This window comes from Misgurnus anguillicaudatus, chromosome 16, assembly GCF_027580225.2.
Source record: "Misgurnus anguillicaudatus chromosome 16, ASM2758022v2, whole genome shotgun sequence".
Classification (NCBI taxonomy): domain Eukaryota; kingdom Metazoa; phylum Chordata; class Actinopteri; order Cypriniformes; family Cobitidae; genus Misgurnus; species Misgurnus anguillicaudatus.
The window spans coordinates 28,341,472-28,365,000 of record NC_073352.2 but is presented as its reverse complement, the minus strand read 5'-3'; the positions used below and the strand labels follow the sequence as shown (position 1 = coordinate 28,365,000).

Sequence of the window (23,529 nt, the reverse complement as noted above, 5' to 3'; positions counted from 1 at the left end):
AAGATATGCAACAAACTAATAATATGAGCTTAAGACATGTATTATACTGTAGTAATTCCATGTTATTTGGACATGGAACGTGGTAATTTGTTACCAAGAACCTTGAAGTACCTTAATATGGTAATCATTCCACATTTATATTTAAGCACCAAATTATGATGATTACCTCATTGTTTCTTCACAGTCGCTTTGTGTTGTACAGCATCACTGAGTGTTAAATGAAAATTGTCTCTGTGTGTGCATGAGTACGGTAATGTAGAAAGTGTGTAATTCACTTAATCCTTTAAATTCCCAAACTTTCCAAATCTTAGGATAAGGTTTTATTTACTGTTTGTGTGTGTGTGTCCACTTCACAAAGCATTTTGTGTGCGCAAAAACATGATGTTATTTTGCATTTATATTTAGTTAATAACTATATATAATATAAAAGATGATAATTTAGCAGCTTTTTGACTTCACTTCTGCTTGCAGTCTGATTATGTAAAATTTTGTTTAATGAATGACAGACTGACAGACAGACAGACAGACAGACAGACAGACAGATAGGTGGATGGAAAGATGGAAAGATAGATGCCTTTACAAGTGGATGTATGAATGAATAAGTAGATTGGTAGGGGGGAAGCTGGATGGATCTGTCAGACAGACAGACAGACAGACAGATAGATAGATAGATGGGTAGATAGATAGATAGGTAGATTGACAGGTAGATAGATGGGTAGATAGACGGGTAGATAGATGGGTAGATAGATAGACAGACAGACAGACAGACAGACAGACAGACAGATAGGTGGGTAAGAGGGTAAGTGGGTAGGATGGATGGAAAGATAGATGGATGGATGGATGGCTTAACATGTGAGAAAAGCATATAGACATATTTATATAGAACTAGTTAACACATACACAAGTGTGTTTCAGGTGTAATTCAGAAGAAGAGTTTGTCTAATTGATGGCACACTGGAGAAATCTGAGAACAGATGAAAACATTACAGACACAGCAGGACACTTTACATCACACACACAGCTGAGGAATGGAGAGCGAGAGAGATCTTATTGTAGAGCTCTCGGATTGTTTTCGGATAAACTCAACAGTCTATCTGAACTCATATGCTTATTTAACAAACAAATTACTGAACTACAGCAATTATTTCATTATAAAACAGTACACAGTTAATGTATCATAATGTAATGAGAACCACCAGTGACAATATTGGATATTAAAAATATTTACTCCTTTATTGTCATAAAAATAATGTCACAACGCAAACAATACTAATGATCCAAAATACTCGGTTTTCATTGTGATCAGGTGTATTTTTGTCTATTTTGGTGTGAAATATAACCTGGATGTTTCAAAGAGATTTGAGAGGAACGAATGAAAACGAGTGAAAAGCAAACATCTCAGCGTCTCACGGGACGTTTCTGTTGTTTCATCGTAGACAAATGCACAAACACGCTCAGGCTCTTCTTTAAAAGCCGTTTTCTTTTTAAGCTGATAAATCTTTTAAGCTATCCTGATACTCTCACAGGCGGAAACACAAGCGTCTGATTGGTAAACACACTCGCTAGGTGTCACATGACCGGTTCTAAATAAACACACATTTCCCAGAATGCACCGGTGCAGCTTAATGACTCAATGAAATCTGTTGTTAATATTTTGCCTTTAATATTTCATGTGGGTTTGTCTTCATTTATTTGTGATGTCATCTATTTATGGTAATCTACGTATAGTTTAGTATGTGTGCACTGAGGATAAATCGCACACATCTCACAGTTGTGGGTGTTTGTGTGTGCGTTTTTCTGACAGTGGCTTCCATGTGATTTGTGCATTTGTATTACTGTGGGTCTGAGTTATGTTTGTAATGTAACTCTTGCTGTTTTGTCTCAGTGGTGCTTTAGATGTTGGCTAGTTAATAATACTGTATATCACATCCTGAAACCTTTGTGTTTGTGTGTTTGTGTGTGAGTAAAAGTGCATCTAAAAATCCCTTCGGTTTAGTAAAACCTTTCTTTTGTTTTATGCTTGCTAAAATAATGTCACAGCACTGTGGTCTGTGTGTCTTGTCGAACTAATATAATTCAAACTAACAGAAAACAACAAAAAAATTGTTGTTGTAATATTGAAGAAGGAAACAGCTTTCCTAAAATCCCATCAGAGCCAATGTAAGCAGTTAATGAAAGCTGATGAATACACAACCCGTCTACAGAGAGCTATTTCATAAACTGAATGTTAAACTTTGTGTTTAAAAAACACTAGCACTTTAATCCAAATGAAATACCTCACATGTATCTCCATTTACATTGCATAAAATAAAAGTATTACCTCAGAATTCCTAGGGCAACACAACAGCATTGTTAGGCCACGAAAAAGTCATGTAATTGCCTCCACATTTTTTAATAGGAATAACTTAATTTACAGAAAGGTCCATAAGTCTGAGCCAAAAATTGAGAATTACTCTAATTTGTGTATATATAATTTTATACATGTTTACATTAAAGCCGGTGTCTAAAGCTATTTCTGACTCTGACTTATTAAAGCTGTTTAAGAGATACGACTATTTCTGTGCCGAATGCACAGAGAGATTCATACGTAACAATCTTTCTTTATTTCTTTTGTGGGAAATTTTAGTGCTGCAAGTACAGTGGAAATCCTTATATGGGCACTTTAACTGGAATAGCGCATGCATCAGCTTGTTCAGCTTCCCAATTAACCCACACTCTTATAACGATAAATATATTAGCGTCCACATCATAACGATAACTTTATGCTTATTCACTCACGTGCGCGGCATTCGTGCAAATCACTTGCCTTTAATGGCTTTAACTAATATTGGATGTTTCTTGTAATAAAAAAATTTGCAATTGTTGCAAATGCGTCACTGAATATGTAACTTTGCATTGCATTTACACAGCAGGTAACCCGCAGATGTATTCAACACACTGCGTTTCGTGTAACTCTAAACATTGAATCTAGTAGTTTGTGTAATAATACCTTATTTTTTGGTGTAGTCAGTGTGGGAGGAAAAAAGCATAACGTAGTGAATTTCAAAGCAACTGCATCAGCGCTGGATACTTGAGGTTATTTTATGTTATGGACCTCAGCAATGAGCTCCACTGCCATTTCAACTGCGTGTGCACTTGAAGTTCAAATAGATTTGATTGGCTGTGAATGGTTTATCGTTCATCAGGTGAGGAAAAAATCACCCAGAAAGTGATCCCAACGATATCGTTCAATGTATCTTTATTAGGGGTGTAACGATTAACCGTGCAAATGCGCGTTTTCTCAATGAATGAATTTGAATGAATTATGGTGAAATCCTGGCACATCCGAATGCCAGGGGGCGCTCTCATGCAGAAACTCCCTTTGTGCCACAGAAGAAGTAGCATTGCAAACACTATTCCAGGAAATGTCTACAGGAATATTTATATCGCTGTTCTTCAAATTGTTTCAGGTATTTTCATGATAATAAAGAATATTTTGAATGATTTTGTTTAGCGAGTGTTGCTTTTTTAAATGCACATTATAAACGACTCCGACTCATAATGATTTTAGATTGATAAGGACTTACTACTGACCAAATGCCGTAGTACACGCGCAAGCTGTGCATGAAACACAGAATCGCAGCCTTGCGATTCAGAATCGATTTCAGACAGGCATTTTTAATGGGACACACGATTGAATCATTACATCCCTAATCTTTATCGCTAAAGTTGTGGTGTGAACTCCGCTATTCTCTTTAATATAAAATTATTTTTAAAACTATATTTTTTATAGTTATCGTTATAATGTTAACAGCCCTTTAGAACAGATGTGATAAAAACAACACACTCCGTGTTAGTTTAGCGACAAATGACAAAATACATTTAAATATACACATCTCTGTGTTATTATTGGAACTATACATTTCTTTTAACACAACTAGTGTTTTATTTTAACACAAAATCAACACAAAATGACACATAATGGGCCCTATTTTAACGATCTAAGCGAATTGTCGTTTCATTATATATTTACTTTTTCTACTTAATTTACCACTGAAATATGGATATTTCTGTTCAAAAATACAACATTTTGAGCAAAAAGCTTAAAAAATTGCGTTTTTGTAAATAAATTTAAGTTAGAGATCAGACTCAGAATGACTATCAAACATAAACGCAGTTAAAATAAATCATTAGCTCTTTTTAACTTCCGTTTTTGATAAATTTGATAAAGCGGTATTACACTTTCACTTTGAAATTCGTCCAGAAAGGCACATTTATTAGTTAAATATGAACTCATAAATGACGAGATAACTCGTCAATGGCGGTGAATGAGTTAAGATGACGGACTATGTAAAATGAAAAACTTAGTGGAGAAAGAAGACCCTAAGAATAATGTTAAAAATGTGTTGTTTTCACTTTTATTGAAATTTTAATTTTTTGGATTAAAACCTTTAAAAGACGTTTTCTTTCAGTCAGAGAAGTAAAAATAGCAGGCTTTTAATTGCTGTAAATGTATTGATAGCCTACATAATCATTGTAATCTCATAAAATAATTTGCAAATATGCAAGAAAAGGTTTGTACTCTAAAAATACAAACAAGAGATAAAGAATTTACCAACGTGCGGAAAGCCGAACCGTTTCAGCACTAGAACAGCGCCATGGGATTTTTACAAAGCATTACTTTAAATGTTTCTCATTTCACCATATCCACAGGTACAGAGTCATCATATACAATAAATCCGTAGGGTAGCATTTAAAAAACATTTCAAAATAAATGCATTTGTTTAAAGCAAAGCATTTATTTAATTACCAGTCTACAGGTGAAGCAGCTCTTTGCGCCTTCTAACGTCTCATAATCGATCCTCATTTATGTCCAAGAGACTCAATAATAATCTTTTATATTCAATCCTTTAATCTTTCATATTTAAAAGCGTTTTTGTGCTGCATTCATGTATGTGATAAGTAAACCCGCATTATCGTCCCGGTTATAGGCGAATAATTTACTAAAAATAATTTACGCTAAACGTGAAAATGATAATTGCGCAGGGTTGAAACTAGCAAAAGACAATTGCGTTGCGCATTGCGCCGGGTGTATAATTGAGCCCATTGTGTTTAAGTAAAACATGCTTTTTAACACATGATGTGTCATTTAAAAAAATTATAACACATAAAAATGCAGAAAAAAATTAAAGAAAGAAAGAAAGAAAGAAAGGTCATTAGCAGGTTTAATGCACACTCACAGACTGCTGGGTGAAAGGATGTGAAATCTTTGTCCCCTAAATAATGATGGATGGCCAGTAGACCTTCACTTTACTTAAATAGATACTAAAATGTATTTGAAAATGCGTTTGTGTAAGAATAATGACACAAGAGAGCCACAGAAAGACAAAATCAAAGTCAAGAGTAACGGAGTGTGAAAGAGAAGAGAGAAAGAGAAGAACGAGGCTAATGGAGAGATGAACACACACTCATAGTGTGTGTATGACCTGGAGAGCACGAGGAATGAAGTGGGACGTCTAAGTGTGTGGTGATGAACCGAATCACAGATCATACAGGAGTAGTGTGTGGGGGTGAAGACAAGGTGTCCTTCATAAAAAAAGTACTGTGGTACCACGGAAATGTAATGCTATATGATATGAATGATATATCTTGATAATCCAATATACATGCCATACAAGTATTTTTAAAGTACAAAAAATGCATTTAAGCCATTCTAATAAAAGTCATGCAAATAGCATTATGGTACAGCATTATACATAAATGACAGTTCTATCAGAATGTTTAAATAAACATGGTAATAATACTATAGCACACTGTTTTTGGGACTATACAAATGAGAATCTTGGTTTGCGAGTCCAGGCCAAGGTGAAACTGTGTGAAATTCACCAAATAAATGAAGCTAAATTCCCTGAAACACATCATGGGGCAAACAGTGGTCTGCTAACCCAGATTTCGGTCTCTGGAGGCTTCTGAGACTACAGACATGAAAGATGAGATCTGGATGTTTCTTTTATTTGTGAATCTACTATTCGGAATACAAATTTTCCTGTCGAATATTTAAAATCGAGATCAATGACTCTTCTCAATCTATTGTAATGAAACACACACAGAGGGCTTGTTACTCATTAGGTCTGTTTTGTGTGTGTGCGCGCGTGGAATAAATGAGTTGTGTTGTATGATAATGTCTGTCTGTGAGAGGCTAATGAGGGTCATCAGTATTTTCGACAAACATCACACACACATACGGGTTAGTTTCACTGTATTAGTAAGGACATCTCACAGGCTTGTTTTCATAATTATATTTTCCTAACCCTAAATCACACCGGTGGACATTATTACCACACATCTTTACCCTCTTGAGGTAAACAGACAACATTTTTTGAAGGTTAAGCACGTCTTTGCCTCTTTGCTAAAATATAATGCTGTTTTCAAGCCTTCTTACAGACTGGTTTGAGTCCATCTCATCCCAGAAAAGAGGTGTTACAGAGAGCAAGATATGAACTACAAAAACCGCAAGGAGTTGAACGAACATACACTTATATTAATATCAGAAAACCCAAAGACGTAAGACACGCAGAGATTACAAAAGATATAATTATACACCCTACAGATAGAGAATAAGACTTCAATCTGCAGGATGAGACATATGGGGGATTTATTAAACCATGTTAATATTGGTTATAGTTCTGTTGGAGTTACTAGCGTCTAATGTGAACTTACAGTAAGAGACATCCAGTTTAGACCAGCATCCTACTTTACATCCTATGGAGTAACTAAAAGCTACATTTGTCCATAGTTAAATATTTAAATGACCACCTTACTGACTAAAGGGCCGTTCACATTATGGACGAAAATCGTTTCTAAATTAAAGAGGATAGCTGAGTTCACACCACAATGATAAAGATACAAGGAACTTCTTTTTTAGCTGATGAACAATAAACCATTGACAGCCAATCAAATTGATTTGATTGATTACGTAATGTTTTTATTCCACTACATTGACTACACTGATAATTAAGATGAAGATTAGACTTTTCGGCATGCACCCCTCTTGTGTAGGGTGCATTCCTTCACGTCCTCCCCAAAGAAAATTAAAGAAAACATATTAAACTATACAATGTACTGCTGGGGGGGGGGGGGCATTTTCATTTCTGGAAGTATTCAGCGACATAGGTGGCGTTTCGTTTATTGGTGTTTCAGCCTACAAGTATTTTTTATTCCAGTAACTTTGTTTTTGGACGGACGGCAGTCCTGGGTCCTCATTTATAAAACTGTGCATCTACGTATACATAAAAAACAAAAATGATGGCATACGGCAAAAATATTAAGACTTATAAAACAAAGCAACGTTCCCTTTATAAATCACAGATCACCTGCAAGTGTGCGTACATGAATCATCCTCATATCCGGCAATGCAAGCCCATTCTCCCATTATGTTTTTTTATAGATCACAACCTTTGCGTGGGAACTGGCGTACGCACGTTTTCAGCCCTGTTTCGTGCGTACGCACGCTTTATAAAAGAGGGCCCTGATGTTCAGTTTCATTAATAAAGTCGGATTTATCTTCGCAGGCCGCTTGTGTCTTATTTTCCTGTGATGATGATAATGACAACATTACAAGCTTATGTGATTTGCATTTAAGGAACAAATGTTTATTTATTTTCACAAATTTATCATCAAAACATCTATCAAAATTAAACAACTAATTATATGAAACGAAATTTCTTTTTAAAGAAGCAAACAAAACGTTTTAATTGGTCGCAAATTATGTCTGACCCACTCCATTTCTCCCGACATATTGGCATTCAATCTATTACAATGCCTTATATATGACGTTCAAAATTACAGTCTGACTTTCGTAACAAGCAAATTAAATTGAAACAAAACATAAACAACATTACAACAATATTTAAACACAACAATACTCAAACTATAAAAAATATAAAACAGAAATGAACTCTTTAAGAATTAGTGATGCGCGGGTCGGCTTTTTTTCCAACCCGCGGGTCCCGCTTTTATGAAAAATTTGGCCCGCCCCAACCCGCCCCGCAACACTGTATCTATTTTGACAACCCGCACCGCCCTGCGCCCGCGACCATTAAAATAGACATACTAGGCATTTGTAATGTAAATAAAAAGAGGCATTATTTCAGAACGTAATAAAATGTAAAAATATATATTCCCAAATATTTAATATATATGCTACAGGGAATTAGATGCAACATATCAGTTTTTTAATTTTGTTTTTAATGACCCGCCCCGCATTAAAGTTACAATTTCTTTACCCGCCCCAACCCGACCCGTGGGTTACCCGCGGGTTAAGAGACGACCCGCGCATCACTAATAAGAATACATTTTAAAACAATCTGATATAATGTTTATAATAGTTGATTGCACTATGTTTACTATTTTGGGCAAAACCTTCATTGGAAACAAAAATAAATCACGTTCACTTTAAAAATGATGTGCTATCACCTTAAAGGGGACATATTATGAAAATCTGACTTTTCCATGTTTAATTTATATAATTGGGTCCCCAGTGCTTCTATCAACCTAGAAAATGTAAAAAAGATCAACCCAGTGACTTAGTTTTGGTAAACCATTCTCTGCAAGCATGTGAAAAAATAGGTCATTGTAATTTGGCTACTGTTGTGATGTGAGAATAAGATAATACCGCCCCCTTTATCTCCACTATCCAACCACAGCACAGCCATTTAGTGCAGAGAGAAAATGAGAGAAAATAATTGACAGCACAATTGAGTTTCAATTGCAACAAACCACCATCATTGTGATCAGTATTTGCACTTCATCCGCTCATTTGCATTTTAAATGACACACCCAAAACGGCACACTTTTGCTCAGGCCTACAAAGGCTGTAATTAATTATCTGTGTGGTATTTTGAGCTAGAACTTCAATTACGCACTCCGGGGAGACCAAAGATTTGGTTTACATCTTAAAAAAAATCTCATAATATGTCCCCTTTAAAACCAGCTCGTTCGTTTACATAAGACTCCGTCTATGTTCATCTACACTGCAGCACAACCCCAGAGTTCTCTAAAACAAGGTCTGCAGAGTTTACGAATGACTCTGTTTATGAGGTTCTTCGCTCTGCATACAGATCTCCTTTCGGCATTGATGGCGCTTCCTGGTTTGTCACTCCCTGAGCTGTCTTAGATCCTGGATGGCTTTTTGATTTCTCTGCTGCCAGTCTGACTCCTCGTCTGCTCTTACCTTTGAATTGTTCCCTATTCTGACTGAACTCCCCAAATAGCGAACCTGAATGACTCTATCCTCGTCTCTCTGCCCTCCTGGAGTTGTATGGCTTTATTAATAAAGTGCTGATTTATCTTTGCGGTTCGCTTTGAGGATGATAGTGGCAGCAACATTACAAGCTTGTGTGATTTGCATTTAAGAAACGGATGTTTAAAACCTTGCATGCTGAAACATCAAGGAAACGCCACATAGGTCGCTGAATTACACTGCGCCTTTATGTAGGCTGGTTCCTTTTTAATTTGCCCGGTGAATCCACTCGCCTGAAATTAGGTAGCTGCAGTCATTGGATAAATTTAGTTATACACGTTATTGACGAAATCGTTATATCGAAGTATATGACTGAATTTAGCTCTCCAATATAATTTATGTCTGTTAAGAAAACTGAGGGGGCGCAAATTCTTTCTGGGGGAGCCATGCCCCCCTATGCACCCCCCATGGCGTCAGGCCTGGATTAGACAGAATTTATAAATTACAACATTTAAAAAAGTCATAAAACAACATTTTGATACATTTGAAAGTATATATCTTCATATTAAACGCCAAAAGTATGTGGACCGTATTTTGCATAAATTTCTTAAAAATTTTATTATAAGCCTGTGATGGTGGAGTACGACCTGACTGACCTGCACAAATCTCAGACCTGAACGAAATGGGGGGTTTGAGCCCATGACAAACATTACTGTCTGATTTCACAAATCCCTGCAGCTGTCCCTGGTGGAAATCCTTTACAGAAGAGCGGAAGTAACGGAAGGACTAATACTAAAACGTAATTCTTATAGCCTTGTTAAAACCAGACCATTCTCGGAAGTAACTGAGTTATGGTCTGGCAAAGCTTTATAGACAAATCATTTCCAAAGAGGCGTCATCAACTGACATCCTCAAATGCATCTGTGTCCAATTGGATAGACCTAAAACCAATCACAGCGATGAAGGAGATGACATATGCAGAGCTCAGACTTTTGCCGGATCCAGTCGGTAAGACAGCGATAATATCTTTTTTTAGATATGAAGGTTTCGAGTGTTGTTCCATGCTCGGGTTTTAACGAAAAGGAAAAGTTTAAATCGCTTATAACAGACGCGATAGCTGATTCTAACGATTGATGTTCCACGGCGGCATCCATCTTTGTACAAAATCGTCTTCACTGTCTCTGCGCTGTCATCATCGTTTAAAGCCTGTCCCAACGTTTCTGATTGGTGCCACAATTTCTCGCCATTAGAAATAGGCTTGAATGGCCTCTTTGCCAGACTACTTTCAGATAAAATCTAAATTTGATGAAAGTTGTCTGGATTTTCCCAGGCTATAATACTTAAGTTATAATACTTAAGAACGTATTGTGGTGTCCACATAGTTTGGGCACATAACGTAGCTTTCTTCTTCATTCTAATGTTATCAATATTTTTAGACAGGTAAACAAGACAACTGGTGTGACAGTGGATTACAGTTAGACAACCAATGGTGACCAAGAGTGAACCCAAGCATTTCTGACAAATGAGATCTCTGCTTACACTGTGGAGCTTCCAAAACTCACAGACGACCCAGTTGTTTCTTGTAGGGAGTGATTACCTCTGGTTTAGATAGTATGCTTCAAAACCGAGGCCTCACCACTTCCAGCTCCTCCTCAGGGGGTTGAGCAAATCAGTAGAGGTCATGGGCAGACGGGCAGCTGACACATCAAATGCAGTGCCAGCATTAGAGATGCCTGTAGCGGGAGGGCGGGCCATGCTCTCTCAGAAATGGGGTCCTTTGTGCAGCGTCGGTGTGCAAACGTCGCCAGGACTTCATTCGCTTCCATCATTAAAGAGGAGGAATCAAACCGTCAGCGCCACTAATGGACCGACTGTGGAAACCATGTCTCTAGATCGGATCCGGCGCTGTGACGTCAACGGCAGGCACATAGTCAAGTCAAAGAACAGCGCCAATCACGTACCGCAGGAGAATGATGTGTACTGTCAAATTAACACTGTTGAAATGAACTCCAACCAATCGGGGCCAAGAGGAAGTTTAAAGCGAACCCCTCGGTACACTAATGGAAGTGTTGTTGCACCTGAGGTGGTGGGCGGGGTTTGTAGTGAGGGAGCAGAAACAGAGGATGCAAGACGGCAATGTCAAACAATGGCACGAGATCACAAGCGGGGTCAGTCACTGAAAGGGGAAAGATCCAGACCGGTCGTAAACTACGCCAGCTCATCCTCAACGACGCCTCGCCCATGTAGAACAATGGCATTATCGCCCAGATTATGTGGCGCCTGCGGGAGAAGACAGTCCCAAGCGCCACCCTGCATGGCGCCGGCTTGTCGGAAGCGAGCGGCTAGTCAGGTGACCCTTCCGACTCCACCGAGAAAAAGTTCTTTACCAGGACTGCAAAAACGAAATTCCACAGTGGCACAACCAACGTACGCCCAAATTCCCAACATACACAATCGACAACTGCATTGTGAATCCACCACCTCACCATCAAACCAAAAAGACATCCAAACTAAATCAGAAGCATCGGCACTGAAGAAAACGTCCAAAATGTGCCATAATGAATCAACGACACAGTTAAAGCAATCCCAAGCACATGACAAGACACACAAAACCCAGCACACGCAACCTACAGAATGTACTGCACAGCGCATAACACACGACACACCGGTAAGGGACAAGTGCACAACCACTGAAAAGCACGGACCTCTTGCGTGTCCCAAACCGCTACCCCCCACACTTCCGGTTGGCTCTGAGTTAAAAGCTACGCCCCCTCTCCCGCCCAGGAATTCAAAACAAATACATGTCAAGTCCAAACCAGCACCTCCAGAACTTCTCATTGGCTCAGAGATGAAGCCAAAGTCACAATCTCCGCCTCCTGACTCCAAATCTAAAACCGAGAAAGACACAGACACACACCCACCGCAAACAGATGAAATCCCACAATGCAACGGTGGACCGGGTGTGCTACATGGACTGTTACAGAATGTAGAGGAAAACTTGCTGTATAATCAAGAAAAGATCAAAGTTCTTCTCAATGTCATCCAGGATTTAGAGAGGAACAAGGCAATGAGTGAGGGGTGAGTGAAAAAAAAAGAGATTAAGGATCTTGAGTTCATGAAAGCGTGTGTTTGATGTGTAATTCCACACTTTCAGCATCCCATAATTCCCTTGGCAAATAATGTGTCTTGCGGCAATGCATCAGAAATTTTGATCCTAAAGAAAAGTTTAACCCCCGAACTCTCTCATGTCATATTTACCGTCTCATCTTTATCACTCCCCCCATATGCATTTCTCTCTCTCTCTCTCTCTCTCTCTCTCTCTCTCTCTCTCTCTCTCTCTCTCTCTCTCTCTCTCTCTCTCTCTCTCTCTCTCTCTCTCTCTCTCTTTCTGATCTGTCAGGATCACTGAGTGAAGTTAATGTGTTATTACATGTTTCTGAAGTTAAAAGTCTTTATATTTCATTGTATATTCAAGGACATTCAATGCTCCCTGTGTTCTCTCTGTGTAAGTGTAATTGTTTTGTGCACTTGCTTCAGGCGACGTTCCTACAGAACAGGTCAGGACATCAACAACTGCTCCACCTGTCAGAAGACAGCCTGCATAATATACAGGTACCTGACAAACCCACCAAAAGTCAGACCAAAATATATTTGGACATTTAATGTAAGAGTGTCACTAAGGGCCAGATTTACTAAACGGGGCAAGAGCGCAATTCCAAAACAGTACAGATGGGAGTGGTAATGTTTTGTGGGTAATTTACTAAAGAGGCACAAATTAAATAACACAGGCACAACAGCTGATTTCCATAATGACCAATGCAATCTACTAACAGCAGTGCAAATTAGTTAAGGGTCGCAAATAAGCAGAGCTAATGCTCCTCAGGTGCGGGTGATCTATTAACGCCTAATGCGCTTGAGTTCTGCACCATGGACATCACAAATGAAAATTCGAGGTGTGAAATCCCAGCTAACGAAGCCATTGTACACTAAAAAGAACCGAAGAAAGGTTTACAATAAGTTTTGAAACATCTGCTATTGTGTGACTACTCTTAGTGACTCCTTTTTAATTTTCTTCAGCAAACAAAAAATAACATGTTTTGGCAAACAATATTTTTGAATAATATGTTCCAAATAAACTGTTAGTGTTTAAAAAAAAAAAAATCCTCTCGCATAAGCAACAATTGCAGCCATTTCAAACGCGAAATTATTTAAGACATGCTTTTATCTGTGTTAAATAATGGCGCAAATATTCGCGTTGTGTAAATCATTAAAATAATCACCTCCCATAAATGTTGTTTTTTAAAGGGAAACTCCTAGAAATGGATATGCAATAAGGTCAGTCGCAAAAATAACTAGACCACACCTTTTCAGCGCTAATTATCCACTGTACGTCTTTAGTAAATCGCGAAAGTCATTATCTAACGCTAAAATTATGGTTTGTGCTGGCGCAAGCTGTTAGTAAATCTGGCCCTAAGAATGTTGCTTTACAACCATTTGTGGGATCGTAATTTTCACAAAAATGAAAATTACCCCATGATTTATTTTGTAAACTAAATAACTAGCTTCTAGTAACAACCGTCCGGCATTCACGAGAGTTCCAATGTAGGATGTAGCTTATGAGATGTAGTGGAGATGAGATGAGAGAGACAAGACATCATACGCCTAAAACGCACTCTCTTGTGAATGCGTGCCAGTCGTTACCATAAACTAGTTGTTTTAGTTTGTAAGTACGCGTGTCAATCGTTACCGTAAACTAGTTGTTTTAGTTTGTAAGTTTAAACCCCTTAACAATCATGGAAAAGGCTAAAAAAACACCTAAAAGGGACACTAAATGGACTATGGGTCTTATTCACTAGGCATGCGTACGCGCAAATTTGTTCGTAAAATGTGGGTACGGACGTTCTAACCTAAGAACAACTTGTGCCACATGTGCCTAATAATCATGAACAAGGAAAAATAATCCTTTAATATATATCTGTGTAATATATTTTATATATTTTTCCTTGTTCATGATTATTGCGTAAGTGTGGTTCGAGTTGTTCTTACGTTTTTGCATACATTGAAAATAAATTTTAGTACGAAAGTTTTTGTTGAATCATGATTTGTAAGTTGAAACATCCGTACGCACATTTACGAACAAATTTGTGCGTATGCATGCTTAGTGAATGTGACCCATTGTATCCCAAAGCAGTTTACATAATTGGAATCACAAGAATCTTAGCTTTCCAAAGATAACATGTAACAGCCGGGACATTTTCTAATATAACTTAGATTATGATCGTCTGAAAAAGATATATTCGAATACATCGATGATGGCTTAAGTGTGAGTAAATCATGGAGTAATATTCATTTTTGATTGAAACTATCCCTTTAACCATTTCAAAATTGTGAAGTTATATGAACATTTTGACTGACGGTGTGCTGTAGATACACTGTAAAAAATCCAACTTTAAAATGTTTATTTAAAAAAGAAAATTAAGTAACTTGAACAAAGATTTCTTTGTTGAAGGGCGTCAATTCATTATTTTGTGTTCACTGAACGAAAAAAGCATTTTCATTCAGCTAATAAATATTATTTTGTTGATGGGCTTCGTTCACCCAACTTGCCAAACTGAGTAATCTGAACAAGCAATAAAAAAAACAATAGTCTGAATGGTTCCCAGCATGCATTGCGACATGTTCACTTCTTTGATTAATATTTACTAAAAAAGATGACTGTTTAATGTTTACTATTTATGTTGTTAATGTTAGTTATATGTATTTAGAGTTATTGTGAAAGAATGATGTTTGTTCATTGTTACCATGATTAAGAAGTGTGTAAGAAAATTTAAGTTAAGTCAACTTTTTATTTTTTACAGTGTACAGGAGGTCACAAATACATGCTTTGCATTGCTAAAATTAAATTAAGTAAGCTTACGTGGTACATCAAACTCTTACTTTAAAAGTGCTAGAAAAACCAATCCTATGACACATTTATAATAATATTATCTAGATGTGACTCTGCGGGATTTTCTGCCTTTAGGGAAGAAACAGTCAGAATTGCACCAAGATGCCATTAGAAAGCATTAGGATCAAATGAACAAAGCCTTTATGATATATCAGAGATCACATGGTTTGTAGAGAAGAGCTGTGCTGTTATTCTTCTAAAACATCGGATTTACAGATTTTCACCTATGGGAGATAAAACTGGTGAAAAATCCCATTGACTTTCATTGCACTAGATAATATACTGTATCTAGTGACCGGAATATCACGGAGACATACAGAAGGGCTAGGATATTTGGACCAGGAAACAAATACCAACCACTTACTAGCAAGCACCTACAGTAAAAATCACTTATTGTGGCATAAAGGCGAACTTCATACCCAACTTAAACGTCTTCCTAAGACAAAAGTGTGTGGCATAATTTAAGAATCAGATGACAGGTGTGTCCATTTTATAGCCGTTGACGATCAGCACGGTTTTATAACTGAGGGACGGAGAGCTCAAACTCCCAATAAAGAATAATGAAGCCTTGTGGGACACAAACATTGACCAAAAAGACCAGAAAAAACATCGAAACTGTTACTGTAGGTATCCCAGCGGATACACATTCGGTTACTAAAGCGCTGTTAGATATTCCTTCTCTTATCTCATTTTCTATCTTTTCTTGTTGGGATAAACAGGATCATTATTTGTGCATTATAAGGAGCTAAAGTCACAGTAATACATGTTTCCAGCACACATTGAGGTAAATCCAGCCCTGGGAATCAATTAAAAGAGATGGATTTCCTGCCGAGCTTTAATCTCATGACAAAACAGCTACGCACAAAACAGCTTACAGCATACACACAAGCTTACGTCTCGACCCATGAGCAACATCACGGCAGAAAACCACAAAACAGTCACTGGTACAAATATTTACACCTTTAATAAAAAAATGAATGCGTTTCTTACAGAGACTGCAGAGGAGAGGTACACTTTACTCATATCTCTCTTGCCCGCCTGCCAATAGAAAGTAAAAACCATACCATACAGTTCAAAAGACTTTAAGATGTAAAATAAATCTTTGGTGTCCCCAGAGTAAGCTCAAAATACCATATAAATATTTATTTATTATAGCATGTTAAAATTGCCACCTTGTGGGTGTGGCCAAAAATTTGCCATTATATGGTGTTTCCTTTTAAATGCAAATGAGCTGATAAAATGCTAACACTGATCGCCATAATGGTGGTTTGTGCTGTCAATTATTTTCTCTCTGTCTTTCTTTCTCTCTCTCTGCACTAAATGGCAGTGCCATGGTTGCATAGTGCAGATTAAGGGATGGTATTATTGTAATAAGATCCCCTTTTGACATTACAAATTTCAATGACCTATTTTTTCACATGCTTGCAAAGAATCGTTTAACAAAACTAAGTCACTGTGTGGTTCTTTTTCACGTTTTCTACGATAATAGAAGCACTGGGGACCCATTTATAGCACTTAAACATGAAAAAAGTCAGATTTTCAATTATATGTCCCCTTTAATACTCCCGTCATTCGAACTTTGCTCAAATATGCCAATAAGTATTCATCAAATTCTCCCAAAGCAAATAATCAAAGCTTATCCACACATTACAGCTCTATACTTTTAAATGTCTAGATTCATTTGTGTCTCTTTCTTTTTTTAACAAGATGAGCTGATATTAAATATGACATAATCCACCAGGAGCATTTCCTTCCTTATTAAAATGTTGGCACAAAGATACACCAAGAAATGAATAGCATGCAGACTAATTTCATCATCTCATTATCATAATACAAGCTTAAGTTTACATGCAGTGGATCGTCTAACAGGGGCCGACATGTTGGGATCACATGACCAGTCGAATTAATCTCAGAGTGCAACTGTAATAAGTCACCTGAGCTAATAAAGAGCAGCATCTGAGCAATATATTTTATCTTTGGCCTTACTGTGACACATAAAAACACACACACAGTGTGATTTATAGCGCTAGATTTGCTTTGGCTCATGATAACTGAAATATAATAGTGATGATTAGGGATTTTCAGCATCTTAAAGTGCGGACTGCAGTTCTGGGAGCTTTCTGAGCGAGTAAACTTTCTCCTTTCAAACCATTATTTCATCAGATATTCTGCTTGTATAATTCCTACACCGTCTCCTTCTCAAGGGAGAAGAGAAACAGAGATGGGCTTAGAAATACGACCCATATAAAACATAATGTGCACTCAACAAACAATGTCGGACTCAAAAACGTTTTTTACATTTGCGGAGGAAATGTGAGGAGGGTGAGTTCACTTAAAAAAGTAATGCAGCACTTCTCCTTGACAGCCTTTAAGGATCGTTGATGTCTGAAGCACAAATGGTGTGTGAAAAAGTGTGGAATTATGGCATGCTAAAATGACTATTGTAGTTATGGGCAAAACTCCAACATGTACGTGCTAATGGTTTTGCCGGAGGAACGAGTTGTGTGCATGTAAATGAGCCATCAGAATATGCAAATTAAACAAAGCCGTCTTGCAATTTCTCATGACAAATGACGTCCGCTCTGTTGATCTTTCACAAACATCCCAGCAGCACTGACAGCAAAAACATATGCACACTTGCAATATTCTTTGAATGAAAAAGGTCCTAATGGAAACAACAGTGAAAGTAGCAAAAGAAATTGCAGGTCTGTTTTTTGTGTCCATGTAAATCACCTTTTCACTATTGTCAAGACTCTACGCATTTGTCTGTGCATTGTAATGTAGATACAAACAAATTAAAACACAGTTTTGAATTACAGCAATATAAATCAAGCAAAGATTTTTAGCTTATATTCAAATTTTAAATCAAACTCGTTTAAATCAGTATCCATTAATTTGAGCAACAACAACAGTGACACTACCTCAGTTAACACTACACCAAGATCCCTATAAAGTCCACAATAGAGATAACAAAATAGATTGCTATATAGATCACAGTAGAGATCACAATAAAAATCCCAACAGAGATTACAATATAGATCACAATATAGATCACAATAGAGATCGCTATATAGATCACATTAGAGATCGCTATATAGATCACAATAGAGATCGCTATATAGATCGCAATAGAGATTGCTATATAGATCACTATAGAGATCACAATATAGATCGCAATAGAGGTCGCTATATAGATCGCTATATAGATCACAATAGAGATCACTATATAGATCACAATAGAGATCTCTATATAGATCGCAATAGAGATCGCTATATAGATCGCAATAGAGATCGCTATATAGATCACAATAGAGATCACTATATAGATCACAATAGAGATCGCTATATAGATCACATTAGAGATTGCTATATAGATCACAATAGAGGTCGCAATATAGATCACAATAGAGATAACTATAAATATCACATTAGAGATAACTACACAAATCAATATACAGGTCACAATAGAAATTGCTATATAGGTTACAGTAGAGATCACTATACAAATCACTACATAGATCACAATGGAGATCATAATAGAGATCGCTACATAGATCGCAATAGAGATCACTATATAGATCGCAATAGAGATCGCTATATAGATCGCAATAAAGATCGCAATAGAGAACGCTATATAGATTGCTATATAGATCGCAATAGAGAAAGCTTTATAGATCGCAATAGAGAAAGCTATATAGATCACAATAGAGATCGCTATATAGATCACAATAGAGATCGCTATATAAATCACAATAGAGATCGCTATATAGATCACAATAGAGATCGCTATATAGATCGCAATAGAGATCACTATATAGATCACAATAGAGATCGCTATAAAATCACAATAGAGATCGCTATATAGATCACAATAGAGAAAGCTATATAGATCACAATAGAGATCGCTATATAGATCGCAATAGAGATCGCTATATAGATCACAATATAGATCACAATAGAGATCGCTATATAGATCGTAATAGAGATCGCTATATAGATCGCAATAGAGATCGCTATATAGATCGCAATAGAGAACGCTATATATATCACAATAGAGATCGCTATATAGATCGCAATAGAGATCGCTATATAGATCACAATATAGATCACAATAGAGATCGCTATATAGATCGTAATAGAGATCGCTATATAGATCGCAATAGAGATCGCTATATAGATCGCAATAGAGAACGCTATATATATCACAATAGAGATTGCTATATAGATCGCAATAGAGATCGCTATATAGATCACAATAGACATTGACTTGAACACAGCTCTTTACTGAAACACATTTTCTTTCTCTCTCTCTCTCTCTCTCTCTCTCTCTCTCTCTTTCCCATTATAAGACTAGTTAACCTTTAATTGATTGTCTGTCAATGTGTTTCTTTTTTCAACACTATCTCTCGTCTTTTGCTCTTTTCATTTCTCATATCACACTTCCTCTCTCTACTCACTTATTTGCTGGGAAGAGCAGGAGGAGTGGCAATACTGTAAATAGAGGGCATAACCTTGTGTCTCTGTTACACACACACACAGGGAGAGAGAGAGAGAGCAAGAGATACTAGTTCCAGTGAGATAAATGGGCAGTGTGTTTGACTCTGCTGTGACAACACTTTTTTCAGTATTAAACAGTTTCTGCACAAAGATTAAAAAATATTCAATAAAGTTTCTTTGTAAATTATATTCAGAGAATTGTTTGTAAACACACTATAAATGTATTGATGAAACATATTACAAAACTGTGAACTATGTATTACTGAACTGTGGAGTTCAAATTGTTTTTCTCCAATTCTGAGTATAGGATTTTTTTGGTTGGGTCTAAAATCATGGCTCGATGACGCAGTGAACCTTTACACATACTAAAAAAATTGATTTCTCTAAGGGAAAAAAATCAATGAGATTTTTACTACTGCAATCACACTTTTGTGCTCTGTTTAAAAATCAAGATGTGGATGATGGTGAGAGGAGAGAAAGAAAGCAGAAAATAATATTTTTTCATTGTTTTGTTTAGAACATTTATATTATCTCCCTTGTTTATGAGTTACTCTCTTGAGTCATGTATGATGACAGATTGATCATCATGATTTTATCTTTCTAGTGTTGAACATGACTTCCGTGTACAAGAGGGGAAGTTTCAAAACATTCTTGAAGTGCTGGAGGCGGAGTATGATGTCCCCACCCCTGTCCCAAAGTCCACCCTCATACGACCACAAACTAAGAGCCGTGTCAAGAAACTGCGAAAGAAATGCTTCTGGTGGCTGTAGCACCTGACCATCACCACCATGGATATTCAACAGCAGCACAGAAATGCACTATTACGCTTGTTTGTATTCGTGGAAAATGCCCCAGCTTGATGGGGAGTTCACCAGCATCGTTGTTGTCATGGAGATACAAGACGTTTATGATGATTATTACAAAAATGTAAAAATCAATGACTTGTGAATATCATCGATCACAAAATTATAACCGGAGATGACAAACTTCTTAAAGTTGTTGCTTTCCAGAAACATCAACTCACATCCTTATAACTCCAGGCCAATTCAGTCCATGGAGACCCACAAGACCCTGTGTCTAATCCCCAACATGCTGTCTGCCAGAGATGTTACTCAGTCGATATGTGTTGACAACTTACACCAGCTAATGAATGTCTAAAGCTCTGTCCTAAAATCCAGTGAGAGCTGCCAGCCTAGATGGCATCATCTGCGTACAAAACATAAACAGGAAAATGCTTGGCAGAGAAGGCGATCCCAGAATGCATAATAAAAAAACACTGACAAGTATCGAAAATAAGAATAAGCTGTGAAAAATGTGCGTTTTAATAAAAACAGACAGGTGAATGTTGATGTCAAAGTCAATTGTAAAGTAAATAACGACAGAAGGGCAAATAAACTTGGTTTTGGAGCAGAGCTTAAATACATTAAAAGTTCAAGAACAGAATCCTCAAGAAGCAGAAAAACTCACTTTATTTCATCTGTATGTTGCTCTTTGAATTAAGATTTCCCACACTGCTCATTTACACACAAACACAAAACTGAATTTAATGTGTATATGTTTGGTATTCTCACAAACGATACTGTAGCTGAATTGTATAGACACATTATGTTTAATGAAAAATGCTAATAGACAAATATATTTTTCTTTTATTCATATATTACTTGGATGTATGCACATACACACTGGTTTAAATGTCTTCCAGTCTATATCTCTCCATTTCCAGAGTTGAAAACATATACAGTATAAATATATAAAGAATATCATACTATATTGGATGTATTTTTATATGCTGATATTCTGATAAGACTACATTTCCCACAATGCTCTCTTTGTCCTTCACCTGTTTGTAATTGATATATTTAGGACGGCGCTAATAAAATTGTGTATTTTACTGCAGTAAATGTTTCTGGTTTGGTAAGTAAGGTGGAAAAGAAGATAACATGTTTTTATATGAGACGAGTTCTAAATAACAACATACAGACCAAGATGGAAGCACGTCTTCCCAGATTTCGCAAATAATTGGTTATTTTTCTATGCAAAGATGTACTATTTGCACTTTTGATAAATGCTAAACCTATACATGTACTATCACAGTCGTCCAAACACAGCCCAGACGTCTAGGCTAAAACAAGGCAAAATTTGGGCTGTGAGTGAAAATTGAATAGACATTTAACTGTGGCCCAAAAAATTGAATAAATGAAAGCAAAAAGCTTGTAATCACTGTTGACTTTGCTTACATGATGAAATTCCAGACATCTCGGAAGTTATTTAGGCAAAAACCACATGTAACCAAATTCAAGTTTATTTTTAGCTAGAAATGGGTTACTCATTGTCGGATATAGTAAACCTAGACAGTGAAATGACGGCTATTGCTTGCTGGGATGCAATGACTCACAATAAAGTTGTCTCTATCCATTAACTCTTTCCATGCCAGCGGTTTTTAAAAAAGTTGCCAGCCAGTCCCACCATTTTTTATGATTTTCACAAAAGCTTTCCAGAAAACGTTCTTCTTTAAATATTTAAACGTACAATATATAAATGAAAAAACAGACCCTCTGCTTTCAAAAAAAAAAAAAAAAACATTTCCTCCTATCTTTATTTGTTCTCTTTTTATCACCTCTCAAATATGGGTAGGTTTCTTCAAAAATAAAACATTTTGAGCAAAAGGCTGAGATAATTGAATTTTTGTAAAGGACTTTTGTTAGATATCAGATTTAGAGCAACGATTAAAACATACACATAGTTTTTACTGTTTTTGGATGCTTCAGTATTCATTAGTTGGGTAAGAGGGCCACCTAGTGGATAATAGTGGAAATATGGATTGCCGTAAAAACTCGTCATTGGCATTGAAGCAAACTCGTTGACGAACTTGTGGCTCTTCATAATTTATACAAGCTCATCGATGTAATATAATCTGACATCTTATTCCAAGCGTTATTCATGGACAGAGGCATCCGTAAATATTTAGTTACAACGTATTGTTACGTTTAAACTAAGTTTAATGGTGCAACGCAAAAACATTTAGTAATGTGTAAGTTGTAACTTAGTGCCCATTTACGTCGTAACTAAGCTACGTTGTAACTTACGCACAGCTGGTGCAACCGGCCCCAGATGCAGACCGATCCTCAAAACTTAGACGGACATACAGCTGTTTGCCCTATAGGTGATACTTCCGGTTTTATAAGTTGTGGAAGTGGTGGATAATCCACCTGGTGGATAATAACGGTATTGCGGATTGACGAGTTAACTCGTCAATGGCAGGGAAAGAGTTAATTGACAAGATATCTCGTCAATGGCCGGGAAAGAGTTAATAATCTAAAAAGGAATGTGCTATAGTAAAAACAACCACTGATGTTTAAAGATATAAGTATATACTTAAAAATCCAAGACCACACAACTCTAAAGTATATAAGACATGATCCCGAATAACAGTGAAGGGGCAATCACACTAGACTTTGAGCATGCGAATATGTTTCAGACATTGCTGCGAATATGGGTGGGTAGCGCTTGGTCTATATTTGCTTTTCCATGTCATATCAGTTTTCTATTTGCATGCGTATGAATGAAAGTTAATGAAGAAAAAGTGTAGTGTGACCTCTCCATAAGGCAGCTAGACTGCACACCGTTATGATGAAACATACAGCGATGTGACTGGTTGCCAGGATGTTGCTAAGGTGTTTTTATCTGCTTGTTATGCGGTTGCTAGGGTGTTTCAGGTGAATGTCAGAGGAGGGTGATAAAGTGGATTTAGACTCACGATGAGAGCGTGTTCTCGACCCATAGTGATGACCGTACAGTTTATTGTCCTCAGAAGAGATGACACGATCTCCTGAATGTGCTTAAATGTGTCGCCCTGAAAGAGAGA

At 37.0% G+C, this 23,529-nt stretch overlaps 2 protein-coding genes across 3 annotated transcripts in view; one reads left to right on the top strand and one right to left on the bottom strand.

The window, feature by feature from the left end:
* The window catches only part of insyn2b (inhibitory synaptic factor family member 2B), a 22,544-nt gene extending 423 nt beyond the window's left edge, over nucleotides 1–22,121 (top strand). The window contains exons 2-4 of the mRNA XM_055177796.2: nucleotides 10,657–12,298; nucleotides 12,758–12,832; nucleotides 20,269–22,121. Of these exons, the coding sequence (XP_055033771.2) occupies nucleotides 10,902–12,298; nucleotides 12,758–12,832; nucleotides 20,269–20,434 (1,638 nt within the window). The 5' untranslated portion in view covers nucleotides 10,657–10,901 and the 3' untranslated portion in view covers nucleotides 20,435–22,121. The remainder of the gene's footprint in view (nucleotides 1–10,656; nucleotides 12,299–12,757; nucleotides 12,833–20,268) is intronic.
* dock2-like (dedicator of cytokinesis protein 2) overlaps nucleotides 1–23,529 on the bottom strand; it is a 126,097-nt gene that overhangs the window by 34,853 nt on the left and 67,715 nt on the right. For both annotated transcript variants that reach the window (XM_073854439.1, XM_073854440.1), the window contains exon 26: nucleotides 23,422–23,517. In XM_073854439.1, the coding sequence (XP_073710540.1) occupies nucleotides 23,422–23,517 (96 nt within the window). The remainder of the gene's footprint in view (nucleotides 1–23,421; nucleotides 23,518–23,529) is intronic.